The sequence below is a fragment of the Hemiscyllium ocellatum genome, chromosome 4, assembly GCF_020745735.1.
Source record: "Hemiscyllium ocellatum isolate sHemOce1 chromosome 4, sHemOce1.pat.X.cur, whole genome shotgun sequence".
Classification (NCBI taxonomy): domain Eukaryota; kingdom Metazoa; phylum Chordata; class Chondrichthyes; order Orectolobiformes; family Hemiscylliidae; genus Hemiscyllium; species Hemiscyllium ocellatum.
Genome location: NC_083404.1, coordinates 42,122,847 through 42,136,733, shown reverse-complemented (window position 1 = coordinate 42,136,733; position 13,887 = coordinate 42,122,847). Strand labels below are relative to the sequence as shown.

The window sequence follows — 13,887 nt, the reverse complement described above, 5'->3', positions numbered from 1 at the left end:
TTTTACCGTATCCATCAGGACTCTGGACGTGGCGTCCAGTTTAATGTCCCCCCCCCCCGCCGGATCGTCCATCTGCATCAATGATACAGTAGAAGTCTCCGGCCAGAATGACCGGCCTGGACGTAGCCAGCAACAGGGGAAGCTGCTGCAGGACGGCCAACCGTTCGCTCTTACCCACTGGGGCGTACACATTAGTCAGTCTCAGGAGAGCATTCTTGTACATAACGTCGGCGATGAGGATGCGTCCACCCACCACCTCCTTAACCTCAGAGATGGTGAAGTTGCCTCCTTGCAACAGGATACCCAGGCCGGAGGCGTGGCTATCATTGCCCCCCACCAAACTGACGGCCCATGGGCCCACAAGCTCGACCATCTCCTGTAGTTGCTGAGGTGCGGTATCCCACACTCCTGCAGAAACAGGACGTCGGCTTTAATGTTGGCCAGGAAGGCCATCGTAGAAACACATCGCGTAGCCTATTTGATGCTAGGCACATTGATGCTGGCAATTTTAAACCCCATTTTAACAGTTTACGAGGTTAACAGTGTCCATTTGCTGCTGGTCTTACCTCTCTGGGGTAGCTGTGTGCATCCCCGTGGTGACGGCATACTGCTGGACCCTCCCAAGGCTGAGGTAGCTGTCCGGCTCCACGCTGGGACCATTTCCCTGCTCTGGTGTCTTCGGGTCGGGCCCAGGGTCTGCACAGTCCAGTTCTCCATCTGACAACGGGGCTGTCACAGGACCGCTGCTCTGGTGACGACCCTCCTTGCACCCGTCCTCACCGTCGGAAGAGCTGCCCGTATCCTCGTCGTGTAGGTGTCATCTCCCCCTTCGCTGGGTGGCTTTGGGGCCCTTGAGAGGTTTCCTCTTCCTGCTTTTGACAGTAATCCAATCCTCTGCCTCCTTTGATCCCACCTCTTCCATTTCCTCCATCTGTCTTGAAGAGCTTGGATCAGCTGCTGCACCTCCCGCTGTCTGCCGTCTGCTCCGCTACAGCCTGCCCTTCCTTCTGGGGCCTCCAGACACCATTCCCGTGCTGTTTTGTGGTACCTTGCTGGTCTTAGTCGGTCCTCAGCTCGTGTTGCCACCTCCGGCCATCTGCGTGTAGGTGGCGACTCCTTGTCTTGGGCAGGCCTTGTACATGTGGCCCGCCTCTCCGCACAGATTACAGTTCTTGGCCTCCTTACGTTCCTTGGTCGGGTGGCCTTCCTGCTTGCAGTTTCGGCAGACGGTCACCTTACAATCCACCTTACAATCATGTGGCCTGACCTCCCGCAGGTTCGGCACACTCTCGGCTGCCCTGCATATGTCAGGTAACCTCTGCTTCCTCCGATGGCAAAGCTAGAGGGTGGGTGGAGGATGTTCCCACTGGCATCGACCCTCAGGGTTACCCTGACCTGTCGTTTGCTGGTCCAGATCCCGAAAGGATCGACCACATCGGTACTCTCTCCCTCGACCTGGACGTACCTTCTCAGGAAGGTCAGGACATCTGCTGCAGGGATGTGAGGGTTGTTCATCTAGATTGTTATAACCCGACTGCTCTGCGCAGGAAGCACACACAACGGGACTGCTGACAAGATGGAGAATAGAGGTTCCCCTTCCTTCGCCAGTTTCCCTCCAAGTCAGACACCATCTTGACTTGGAAATATATCACTGCTCTGTCACTGTCACTGAATCAAAATCCTGGAACTCCTTCCTGTGGGTGCACCTATACGACACTTGGACTGCAGCAGTTCAACACAACAGTCACCATAATTTTCCCAAAAGGAAATTTAAAATCAGCAACAGGTATCAGCCTTATCAGAAGCACCGATCCTCCATGAATGAACAAAGCATTCATTGATGCCAATTATTAGCAATACTGCCACTAAACAGACAGCCAATACCAGGGCTTTATAAGTACCACACACTACATGGTAAATAGAAGGATATGTGGATAGCGTAGGAAGTTGAAGTTGAAATAGAAAATTGACAATGATCTTGTTCAATGGCTGAATAGGCTTGAGGGCCTAAAAGGCCAACTCTAGCTCCTATATTTTATGTTTGTACCTTAGTTTCTTGTGTTCAGTATAAACAATGAAATGTGATACATTGTCAGACTGCATGAATCCAGGTTGTGGTCAGTACTGCCTGCCCAAGACACGATCCTCTACGGTTTGGACTCAGTCACATAACTGTGGATGCTAAAGGAATCCAAAGAACTGCAAAAATGTGCTGTGGAAAGCAAGAATGATCCAAAACACCATTGTTCGACATGACAGTTGCATAGAATCACAGCAAGAATTGCAATCAAACAGTTTGGTTTAAATATTATTATCATTTTCTGCCTGAGGTGCTCTTTACCCCACCCATGCCACATTAACTAAGTAATATGGGTATTAACTGAAATTATTACAGTACGGCAGGATTAAAGCTCTTGTGTGACATGTGATTTTTGAGCTATGTGTATTACAGAACATTTTATCTTATTAGTTTGCCTTATGGCCACAACAGAATTTTGATACTCTGTACAGACCCTTCTGTTACAGAACATTGAAACCACCTGAACTAGATACACAAAACTGGACAGTTCAGCATTTTTCAGCTGCCCCATCTCTAAGCTTTAACATTTCCTTAACTTTTCTGCTTCTCTCTTTTTTTAAGACACTCCTACAGACCTACCTCTTTGACTAAGCTCTTGCACCTATTTTTCTCCTTCTGTGACTCAGCTGGCATTTTTTTATGTTCAAGGTAATAACTTGATTCTCCTTTTGATAAGCAGAAATCGTGAGTAACACAAGATCTCTTTGGTTTAACCAGCCTGTCTCTTTACCCAGCATCCCTGCTGTCCCATTTTATTCTACGATCATATTTCTCTCTGAATTGAATTGAATTTATTGTCAAGTGTACTGAGGCACGGTGAAAAGCTTTGTCTTGCAAGCAATACAAGCAGACCACAGTTATGTAGCATAGATAAGTAAATAATAGGTAAACAGCAGCAAAACCAAAAACACAGGCACAGGCAAATGTTAGAGTTTGTGAGTCCATTCAGTATTCTAATAAAAGTAGGGTAGAAACTGTTTCGAAACTGTCTGGTGCGTGTATCCAGGCTTCTGTACCTTCTCCTCAATAGTAGAAGTTGTAGAAAAACATTGTCGGGGTGGAATTGATCTCTGAGAATGCTGGCGGCCTTTCCTTGATAGTGGGCCTGGTAGATGGATTCTATAGATGGGAGGTTGGCCTTTTTGATTATCCAGGCCGAGTTCACCACTCTCTGTAACCATCTCCAATCTTGAACGGTACGGTTGCCATTACCATGTAGTGATACATCCAGACAGAATGCTCTCGAAGGTGCACCTATAAAAGTTCTCAAGGGTATTTGCCATCATGCCAAATTTCCTCAGCTGCCTGAGGAAGAAGAGACGTTATTGGGCCTTTGTAACCAGTGCGCCCACATGAAGAGTCCAAGAAAGCTTGTTGTGGATGACCACTCCCAGGAGCTTGACGCTCTCCACTCGTTCTTACTCTGTGCTGTTAATGTGTAGGGGGGGGCATGAGTAACATCCCGCCGATAGTCAATAATGAGTCCCTTGGTTTTGCCGGCATTGAGAGCTAGGTTGTTCTCAGTGCACCATTTTTCCAGGTCTTCCACCTCCCGTCTGTAGTCTGTTTCATCGCCGTCTGACAGTCAGGTGAGTATGTCATCAGCGAACTTGTAACTGGCATTAGTCTGGCATTTGGTGACATAGTCATGGGTATACAATGAGTACAGTAAGGTGCTGGGTACACACTCCTGGGGGGCTCCAGTGTTGAGTGTTAAAGAGGATGAAATATTGTCCCCAATTTTCACTGATTGTGGCCTGTGGGTCAGGAAACTGAGGATCTAGTTGCAGAGAGTGGAGCTTAGTCTGACATCATTAAGTTTAGTAATCAGTCTCAAGGGGATAATAGTGTTGAAGGCTGAACTGTAGTCAATGAGTAGGATTCTTATGTAGCTATTCTTGTTGTCAAAATGGTCCAGGGAGGAGTGATGGGCAAGTGATATGGCTACTAACGTGGATCTGTTAGTCCGAATGGCAAATTGGAGTGGGTCAAGCGTAGTGGGGAGGTTGGAGTTGATTAATGCCATGACCAGCCTTTCAAAGCACTTCATGACCACCGAAGTTAGGGCCACAGGGTGGTAGTCATTGAGACATGCTGTATGAGCGTTCTTAGACACAGGGATGATGTTGGTCCTCTTGTTATATGCAGGATCAGTGGCCTGCTGCAGGGAGAGGTTGAAGATGTCCGAGAAGACCTCTACCAAATGATCTGTGCGTGCTCTGAGTGCACAGCCTGGTACTCCGTCTGGTCCCATCGCTTTCCTTGGATTCACACGAAGGAAAACTAATCTGACTTCTGATGCAGTGACTGTTGGATAGGTTTGTCAGGATTTGTCGGAATAGGTGTTACCTCTCCACCTAAATTCTGCTCAAAGCGAGCATAGAAGGTGTTGAGATGATCTGGGAGGGATATGTCATCATCTGCTATCTTGCACTGTCTCTTTTTCGAATCTGTGATGTCACTCAGTCCTTGCCATAGTCGCCGGGTGTCTGGATCTTTAGCTTGGATCGGTATTGGTCCTTGGCTGTCTTAATGCCTCTGCGAAGGTCATACTTGGATTCCTTACATTTGCATGGGTCTCCTGATCTGAAGGTCTCACACCTGGTTTTTAGCCGGTTCTGTATGACCTGATTCATCCACAGTTTCCTGTTGGGGAACACCCGGATTGAATTCCTCGGTATGCAGTCCTCCACACACTTGCTGATAAAATCTCTGATGGTGGTGGCATACTCGTCCAAGGTACCTGCGGACTGTTTGAACGTGGCAAAATCAGCCGATTCCAGACAGCACCGAAGTTGATCCTCTGCCTCCTCTGAGCAGCACTGGACCTGCATCCACGAGGAGGGGTCTCCTGCTTGAGCTTATGCCTGTAAGCTGGGAGAAGAAACACGGCATTGTGGTTGGAGTTCGCAAAAGCATGTCTTACGTAACTTATTTTTATATTCATTTATCCTCCATGGTAGATTACACCACCATGGTTTAAAACTCAGCTATCAAGCCTGAGAGAAAGGTGAGATAGCTTTCATATGAAGCAAAATATGTCTTCCTACAAAATCATAAAGCCTCACTAGCCTGGCATCATGAGAGACTATTATCGTCTCTCTGGGTGGAACCTCAGTCTGAGCAATGTAGGCTATACCAAAATGTCTGTTGAGTTTAGATCAGAGTGGTGCTGGAAAAGCATAGCAGGTCAGCCAGCATCCGAGGAGCAGGAAAATCAACGTTTCAGGCAAAAGCCCTTCATCAGGAATTCGGCGTTTCAGGTGTGACCCATCCTGATGCTGCCTGGCTTGCTGTGTTCTTCCAGCCTCCTGTCTGTCTATTTGGGATTCCAGCATCTGCAGTTTTTTTTTGTCTCCCTACAATCAGGTGTGAGGCTGGGCAAGGCCCATCTTGATGTTGGCAGCAACACAACGCCATTTTTAATGCTTTTCGCAACCAGCACAGTGAGTTTCTCACTAGGTAGCAGTGAGGTTGTGAATTCACGAGGGTTGGCTGCCTTTTGAATGCCTTGATGACAGCACCAACTTGCCTCATTCATACTCAGATTCCTATCTTACCAAACTCTCGAGACGTTGAGAAACTCAACATAGAAGTCAGCGCAGGTACCTAGTAAATTCAGATCACTATTTGCTTGAAAAGGCCTCCATGTTGGATATCAGGCACCAATATCTCATCAACATCCCCATGGGCACCAGCCATGCACACCCAGCATCATGGACGTTAGCATGCAATATGTACCAGCCTGCAGCAGTCTTCATGCTGCTACATCTCCAATCCACCCACAGGATGCTCCTGCACTTCATGGCTGTACCTTGATCTGCACCAGCAGTGATCATGGTAAGCTGCAGCAAGGACACTGTGAGTTTAGAAACTTGGGATAGACATCCAGCTCACAGTCTTGGCCAAGCTGTAAATCCAGACTCTTTGTTTATTGTCATAAGCACTCACTCCCTCTGGGCCAGTCCGTGTACTCACGGTTGACAAGCAGGAGGCTGGAAGAACACGGCAAGCCAGCCTCCTGCTTGTCTACCTTGGTTTCCAACATCTGTGGGGTTTTTTTGTCTCTAGCCCATATACTCACTGCATTGCATTATCTTGTCCTTGTGCACTTTGCTCCTCAGCCAGAGATATTGGGTTCATATTACTTATGTCCTGCCTTGCCGTTTAGTACAGACACAAAGGCAAACCTCAGCCATGTTAAGGGGGATAGCCTTCGTTCATGAGGGTCCTGACGCAATCAGTCAAAAGTGGCTTCTGGGGGCATGGAAATGGTTCAGCCATTTGAGACAGTCAGAGTCAGAATGCTTTCCGTATAAAGGGTGAGGAGCTGAATGTCGGGCAGCCCATCACTATCTTGGTTCATTCTGCCCTGTTGTGGTGCTGTTTTCTCCTGGAATAAGAAAGAGGTACATATCAAGGGAGGTGAAAGTGGACAGCACAGTTCTTACTATTGATGCAGGTGCAAAGCTCACTCTGTGAGTGAGTAGGCAGTGCAGAAAGCATGCAGGGTTAGTGATTTGATTTATTATTGTCACATGTAGCAAGACACAGTGAAAAGTATTGTTTGCATGCTATACTTGCAGAACAATGCGCATCAGCGTAATAGAACATATTGCAGAATGCAGTTTTACAGCTATAGAGAAGGTGCAGAGAGAGAGATCAACATTCAAATTTGAGAGGCAGTGTCAGGGTTTGGGGTGAGTGACAGTGAGTGAGTGCAGATATTAGTGAGACTGGTTGAGCATGAACCTTGGTGGGACGTGGCACAGGAGCAGAGATAGATGAATGTGAGCTATTGGAGAAAAGAATTTTTGTTGTATGACTGGCAAAAATAAAACCTTATGTTTTTATAGCATCTTTTATGACCTCAGGATGTCTCATTTCACCTTATAGCCAATGAAGTTATGGATGAATAAATGAGAAAGCACTAGAAATGACAAGGTAAAAAAATGACAAAGTAAAATTTAATCTAAAAACAGAAAAAATTGACTTTTCCAAGAACAGATGGTTAAAGGAGAAATTGTGCATAGAATAAAAGTGACTGGTAATAGGTGCCTCAAAATCACTTATATAGACTGAACAGAAATGTTCATGGCCATCCAGTCTGCATTCAGTTTTCCCATTGTGAAAGAGACCTCACTGGAAACTGGTCATCTCGTTTTCTCAGTAGCCACTGTTGTAATGTAGAAAACACAGCAGCTAATTTGGTGGGATGGTCAGGCTGCGGTTTTGGGGAGTTGCATGGGTACTTGGGCCAGTACAAAATTAGAGTGGTGCTGGAAAAGCATAGCAGGTCAGGCAGCATCTGAAGAGCAGGAAAATCAATGCTTCGGGCAGGAGCCCTTCATCAGGAATTTCCTGCTCCTCAGATGCTGCTGACCTGCTGTGCTTTTTCAGAACCACTCTAATCTTGTCTCTGATCTCCAGCATCTACACTCCTCACTTTCACCTACTTGGGCCAGTAGCAGTTTGACGATATGCACTCAGGTCAGTGAGTGTGGGTAGTCGGGTCAGGCAGTTGTCTGGACAAGGTATTTAGTCCTGTGGTGGGCTGGGTTGATGGACTGGGGTCAGTCAGCTCAGTTGGCTGGATTGCTGGCTTGCAATGCTGACTAACACTAACAGCATGGGTTCAAATCCTACACTGGCTGAGGCTATCAATGAAGGACTCTCCTTCTCAACCTCTCCCCTTGAGAGGTGTGGTGGTGACCCTCAGATTAAACCATTAACAGATGTCTCTGTACACTGAGAGAGCAGCTCCATTGTTCAGTAGGACTATGGTGATTTCACCTTTACCTAGAGAGAGACAGAGAATTCCCGATGTGTAATCAGGCCATTTGAGAGTTAGGGAATGTAATCAGTTTGATGAAATAGCTTGTAAAGAAAAGGAATTGGGCAGTGGTAATTGGACCAAGAGTGGGCAATCAGATCGGGAGTAGTTTGCAGGTTAAGGGGTAGTTTCTCAGATCCGTATAAGTGTTGGGACAGGTCAGGTTCAGGACAGGGGGTGTGGCACTGTAGTGAGGGCAGGGGTTTGGGCACTGAAGGGCTCCTGCTCGAAACGTCGATTTTCCTGTTCCTCCGATGCTGCCTGACCTGCTGTGCATTTCCAGCACCACTCTAATCTTCACTGTAGTGAGTGTTAACCAGCAGGTTAATAAGGTTGGGTAGTCAGATTTAGGAGGGTCTGATGATGTTATGGGGTTTGTGCAGCTGGAGGTGGCTGGTTGGTTGTTTCACTGCCCATCCCTAATTGCTCAGAGGGCAGTCAAGAATCGACTACATTGTCTTGGTGCTGAAGTCACATGTAGATCAGATCAGGTAAGGATGGCAGTTTCTTTCCCTAAAGGACATGAGTGAATCAGATGGGTTTATCTTTACAATTGACAATGGATTCACAATCATCATTTTAATTCCACATTTTTATTAAATTCAAATTCCACCATCTGTAGTAGTGGGATTTGAACCCAGGTCCCCCAGTGCACTACCATCTCTGGATTAATATTCCAGTGGTAATATCACTAGGCTATCGCATCATAAATGTAATAAGTAGGTTAGAAGTTTGGGGAGTTTTGGTCCAGGTGAGTGTTAGGTCTGTGGGATAAGCAGTTAGATGAGGAGGGGGTGTGGATAGTGGTGTGACGTTCTGTGTGAGAGTTTTGGGCAGATTGGGTTACTCTATTCATCACTTAATAACAATTGTAGGGTAAGTACTGAGGTAAGTCCCCTGTATCTATCCAAACTCTCCAACATTGAGCTCAGTGTAATGGTGGAGGTTCTGACCAGTAGGTATATACCCATTGGAAGAATAATTCCCCGGGCAGTTCCCATCACGATTTTCACTGGATACTAAATTGGAACAGCGACTGATGTTTCAGCATTCATCAGTATTGGTATTGGAAGTTCCAGTCAATTCAGGGGGTCACCAGCAATACAGGAGTGAAGAGACTGTCACACATCTCTTCCTGGGATGTGCATTTGCAAAGAAGGTATGGAGAAAGGTGAAGTGGTATTTGTCAAGGTTTGTCCCAAGCAGCTCCACGCCATGGGACTCTGTGTTCTACAGGTCTATTCCCTGGGACATGCATTGAGACAAACATCAACGGTGCCTGGGCGACTATCAACTCTGCCTAAAACTTGTTGGTCTTCCAGTGCAAGGAGTTGACCCCGACTGAATGTTGCAGACTGGCACATTCCAAGGTTCAGGACCACGTGCTGAGGGACTAAAGCTTGGAGCAGCTGCCACCAAGGCACAGTGGGGAAAGACCACTGTCTGAGGTCTTTCTGCTCCATGTACAATTTGGGGTCTGTTCTGCTGTCAGACACTATTATTGCCTTAAATGTATACAAATAGGATCCTGCATAAGTAAGAAATGCATCATCTGTGACTACAGCGAATGTTAGATTTCAATGTTTTGTTTTCTTGATATGCAAAGACTGTGCAGAACGGCTTCAGTGCCTGTGTATATACATAAAGATTTCTAAAAATAAATTTTTGCATCAAAATGCCTTACTCCCATCCTATCGGGTCTGTCCAGCCACAAGCGCCCTCTCTCTTAAAACCACTTGGTGTCGCAGTTTACTCTGTAGAAACCAACACAAAACAAAAAAAAAGTCAAGGAATTTTTCTTTGGAGTTGTTTGCTGTGTATACAATTATAAATTGTGGTGGTTGGTGGGGGGGTGTTATCTTGCCTGTCAAACAACTCTGCTTTACCTGGGACTCCAGTTCAACGGCTTTGGATTCCTTGTACAGACCAGAGGCACCTGAAGGCGTTCAGGGTCTCCTGTGTTCCTGAAGGAAAAGCATTTGTTTAAGGTGGAGTTCAGTATCATGAGTTTCCCCGCGTTTTTATGGTGAGGCCGTTAGCGGAATCGGGGGCAGGTCTGATTGGATTAAGTGTGTGTTTCTGATTAGGTGCACTTTAATCTCCTAAACCCTAACTTTTGCCCAGTTTTTGATGAAAAGTTTGAAACAGTCTCCACACAGGCATTGTGTGACTTAATACCTTTCGGGTTCTGGTGGAATTGATTTTTGGATCAATCGAAGAAGTGAAACGGCTTTCATTGCCTGAGAAATCTATCCCCCTCCCCTCACTCAAAAACAAGAGCTCAAGGCAATTATTAAAGCTTGGGAATTTCCCGGCTCAATTTCAATTTGAAATTCGCACCTGATGGCCCACACCTTTCAACGCGGGACTGGGTCTTTCATTCTATGAAAGATGTAACTTTAGAGCGATATAGTTACTCTCCACGCCCCTCAGTCCCAACACACTCCCTCTGTAGTACACATCAGAAAGTGGGTGGAGATTTTTTTTGTTGTCTAACTTGTCCATCTCAAACAGGAACCGAGTTGAAGAATTTCTCGGCACCGTGAGGAGTTGGGGGGAGGAGGAGGAGAGAGGAACGGGAATTCCAATCTTCCCTGAACAGCTCCAGCCATTCTGAGCTCTCTAACTTCTGGACATGCTGGTATTTTAAGAATGCGACAAAGATGGCGTTAGCCAGCAAGGTACAGCGAAGTGGACAGCTGGAGGTTTTGGTCAGGGACAGCTGGCATCGTGTGCTGGCCACCCTGAGCCAGGAGAATCTGACCCTGAGCTCTGACCAGCCTGGGCACACCGCCTCCTGGAATGGACTCTCCAACGGAGCGGGTTCACAGAGCCCCGGAGCCGCCTCTCGCAGCCCCAGGCTGACGGCGGTCCGCAATGCCTTCACCGAACTACCTGAGCACATCCCCGAAACTATCAGCAACATGAAACGGAGCGTTAGGGTCATCAAGGTACATCAGTCTGCACCCTGAGAGAATGAGGAGTCCGCCTCCCACTTGCTGTTCGAGTTAATGCATTTTCAGTGGGGCTTTTGTTTTGCGTTGTACTTTTTGATTGTAATCAGTTGCACATTTTTAAATTCCATTTGCAGAAAGTTGGGAGTGTTTCTGGCAGTGACATTTGACGTGAGCTGACACTCCTGTCTCACTCTTGCTAGTTCCATACCCAGGTCCATTCCCAGGGAACTGCACAATCACAACACGCCACAGTTTCATTATTTGGTCACTTTGACCTCTGGCTACGTTCAACCTTTTTCCCAAAAAGGAAACGCGAAATGCTTTCGACTTAATATTGGGTTTAGCCCACGCGTGTGAGAGGATCTGTCTCTTGTAACCTAGGTATCATTTCGAGATCAGTGTTCTGAGCTGTGAAGCGGTTCCAAAAATTAACTTTTTTTTTAGAAAGAAATTGGGTAATGAAAGTAGAGTTTCAGGATTCAACACTTTCCTCGGGAAAAAAACTTCTGACTGTGACTTGATGTGTTTGTTTGTTTTCCTTTCATTCTGATCACTTATTCACTGCTCCGAATTGGTTCGAAGTCCGGATTTTTTTTCGCTTCACGTGTTTTGCTTTTTTTTAAAGAAAAGTGCCCTGTAATGATTAATAATCGCTGGCCTTGCAATAATGCCCGGCAAGTCTTTACAGTTGGAAATCCTGCAGGAGCTATACAAGCTGTAATTAACCCCTCCAATACCCAAGGCTCTCTCCTCTGCTTGGAAAGTACATTTGCTCTTGAGTGCAGACATCTCCTCATGCATTTAGAAGTTTTTTTTACATTGATATAGCGCCTGGAACATCAAGGTCACCGCTTGAGATGTATTAGCTTTTTTTTAAAAAAAAATGATTGGGACAATGATCACAATCACCTATGACAGAAAGCTTGGAGAAGATTGACCTGTCAGTAGATTTTTTTTAACTCCATCTTCATGCATCACTGGTAATTGCCCTATGAAGGTGGCAAAAAGCTTCAGGGAGGCAATTGAGAGTTAACCATGTGGGGCTGGGATTAGCCAATAGGCCCAAACTGAGTAGTGGTGGTATTTCTGTCCCCAGAAGGAGTGGTGAGTCAACTTGGACTTTACGTCAACTCAACAGCTTCATGGCAACAGTTTTAATTTCGGAAATATACTTTGATCATTAAAAATATCTTTATATATGCATTTAGTCACAAACACAGTTTAATTCTGTACAGGAGTGTATCAAGGAAACAAACAAACATTGGACTTTATTCTATCTAACAAACAAACCAAAGGCATCTCTTACTTGAACAGGACAAGACTATATTTACATGGGTTTAAGGCACCAGGAGGGTCCAATAACTAAACAGACCCCCATTTAACTCTGGCGGAAGGACCTCAGACAGTGGTCTTTCCCCACTGTGCCTTGGCAGCAGCTGTCCAAGCTTTAGTGCTGTGGTTCTGTTCGCCGAGCTGGAAGTTTTTGTTGCAAACGTTTCGTCCCCTGGCTAGGAGACATCATCAGTGCTTTGGAGCCTCCTGCGAAGCGCTTCTTTGATGTTTCTTCCAGTATTTATAGTGGTCTGTCCTTGCCGCTTCCTGTTGTCAGTTTCAGCTGTCCGCTGTAGTGGTTGGTATATTGGGTCCAGGTCGATGTGTTTGTTAATGGAGTTTGTGGATGAATGCCATGCCTCTAGGAATTCCCTGGCTGTTCTCTGTCTGGCTTGCCCTATGATAGTGGTGTTGTCCCAGTCAAATTCATGTTGCTTGTTGTCTGTGTGTGTGGCTACTAGGGATAGCTGGTCGTGTCGTTTCATGGCTAGTTGATGTTCATGTATGCGGATTGTTAGCTGTCTTCCTGTTTGTCCTATATAGTGTTTTGTGCAGTCCTTGCATGGTATTTTGTACACTACATTAGTTTTGCTCATGTTGGGTATCGGGTCCTTCGTTCTAGTGAGTTGTTGTCTGAGCATGGCTGTTGGTTTGTGTGCCGTTATGAGTCCTAAGGGTCGCAGTGGTCTGGCTGTCAGTTCAGAAACGCTCCTGATGTATGGTAGTGTGGCTAGTCCTTTGGGTTGTGGCATGTCCTTGTTCTGTGGTCTTTCTCTTAGGCATCTGTTGATGAAGTTGCGCGGGTATCCGTTTTTGGCGAATACCTTGTATAGGTGTTCCTCTTCTTCTTTTTGCAGTTCTGGGGTACTGCAGTGTGTTGTGGCCCTTTTGAATAGTGTCCTGATGCAGCTTCGTTTGTGTGTGTTGGGGTGGTTACTTTCATAGTTTAGGACTTGGTCTGTGTGTGTTGCTTTCCTGTGTACCCTTGTGGTGAATTCTCCGTTCGGTGTTCTCTGTACTATCACGTCTAGGAATGGGAGTTGGCTATCCTTTTCTTCTTCTCTCGTGAATCGGATTCCTGTGAGTGTGGCGTTGATGATCCGGATAAAGGCAGAATGACGGTCAGCCTAGATAAATCAGATTATATCCAAAAAGCACAACAACTACTCGCAGATACCAACACCTACCAACTGAAGGAATTTGACCCCACACCACAACTCACCAATAGAATAAATAACACACTAAGGAATCTACAAAAAAACGGACAGACAACCAAAGCTGACCTACAAAGAATGAAACCGGAAAGCAACAACACCCCCAGATTCTATGGAGTACCTAAAGTACACAAACCAGACATCCCACTCAGACCCATAGTATCACTACCAGGGACACCATCATACAAACTGGCCAAAGAACTACAAAAGAAACTGAGACACCTGGTCAGCGGATCCAAACACTCCATACAATCAACACAAGAATTCTTGGACATCATCAGAAATATACACATAGACAAAGAAGAAACCACGATCTCATTCGACGTGACGGCACTGTTCACTTCGATTGACAAAACCCTAGCCAGAGAAACAATAGCCAACCTACTGGACATACAGAACAGAAAACAGGACGCGGAACCTATCAACAAAGACGGCATACTTAAACTACTGGACTTGTGCCTCACTACACAC

General features: G+C 46.1%; 1 protein-coding gene across 1 annotated transcript in view; it reads left to right on the top strand.

The window, feature by feature from the left end:
• Positions 1–9,864: 9,864 nt before the first annotated feature.
• Positions 9,865–13,887, top strand: part of sntb1 (syntrophin, basic 1) — a 124,447-nt gene continuing 120,424 nt past the window's right edge. The window contains exons 1-2 of the mRNA XM_060823040.1: positions 9,865–9,901; positions 10,428–10,864. Of these exons, the coding sequence (XP_060679023.1) occupies positions 10,577–10,864 (288 nt within the window). The 5' untranslated portion in view covers positions 9,865–9,901; positions 10,428–10,576. The remainder of the gene's footprint in view (positions 9,902–10,427; positions 10,865–13,887) is intronic.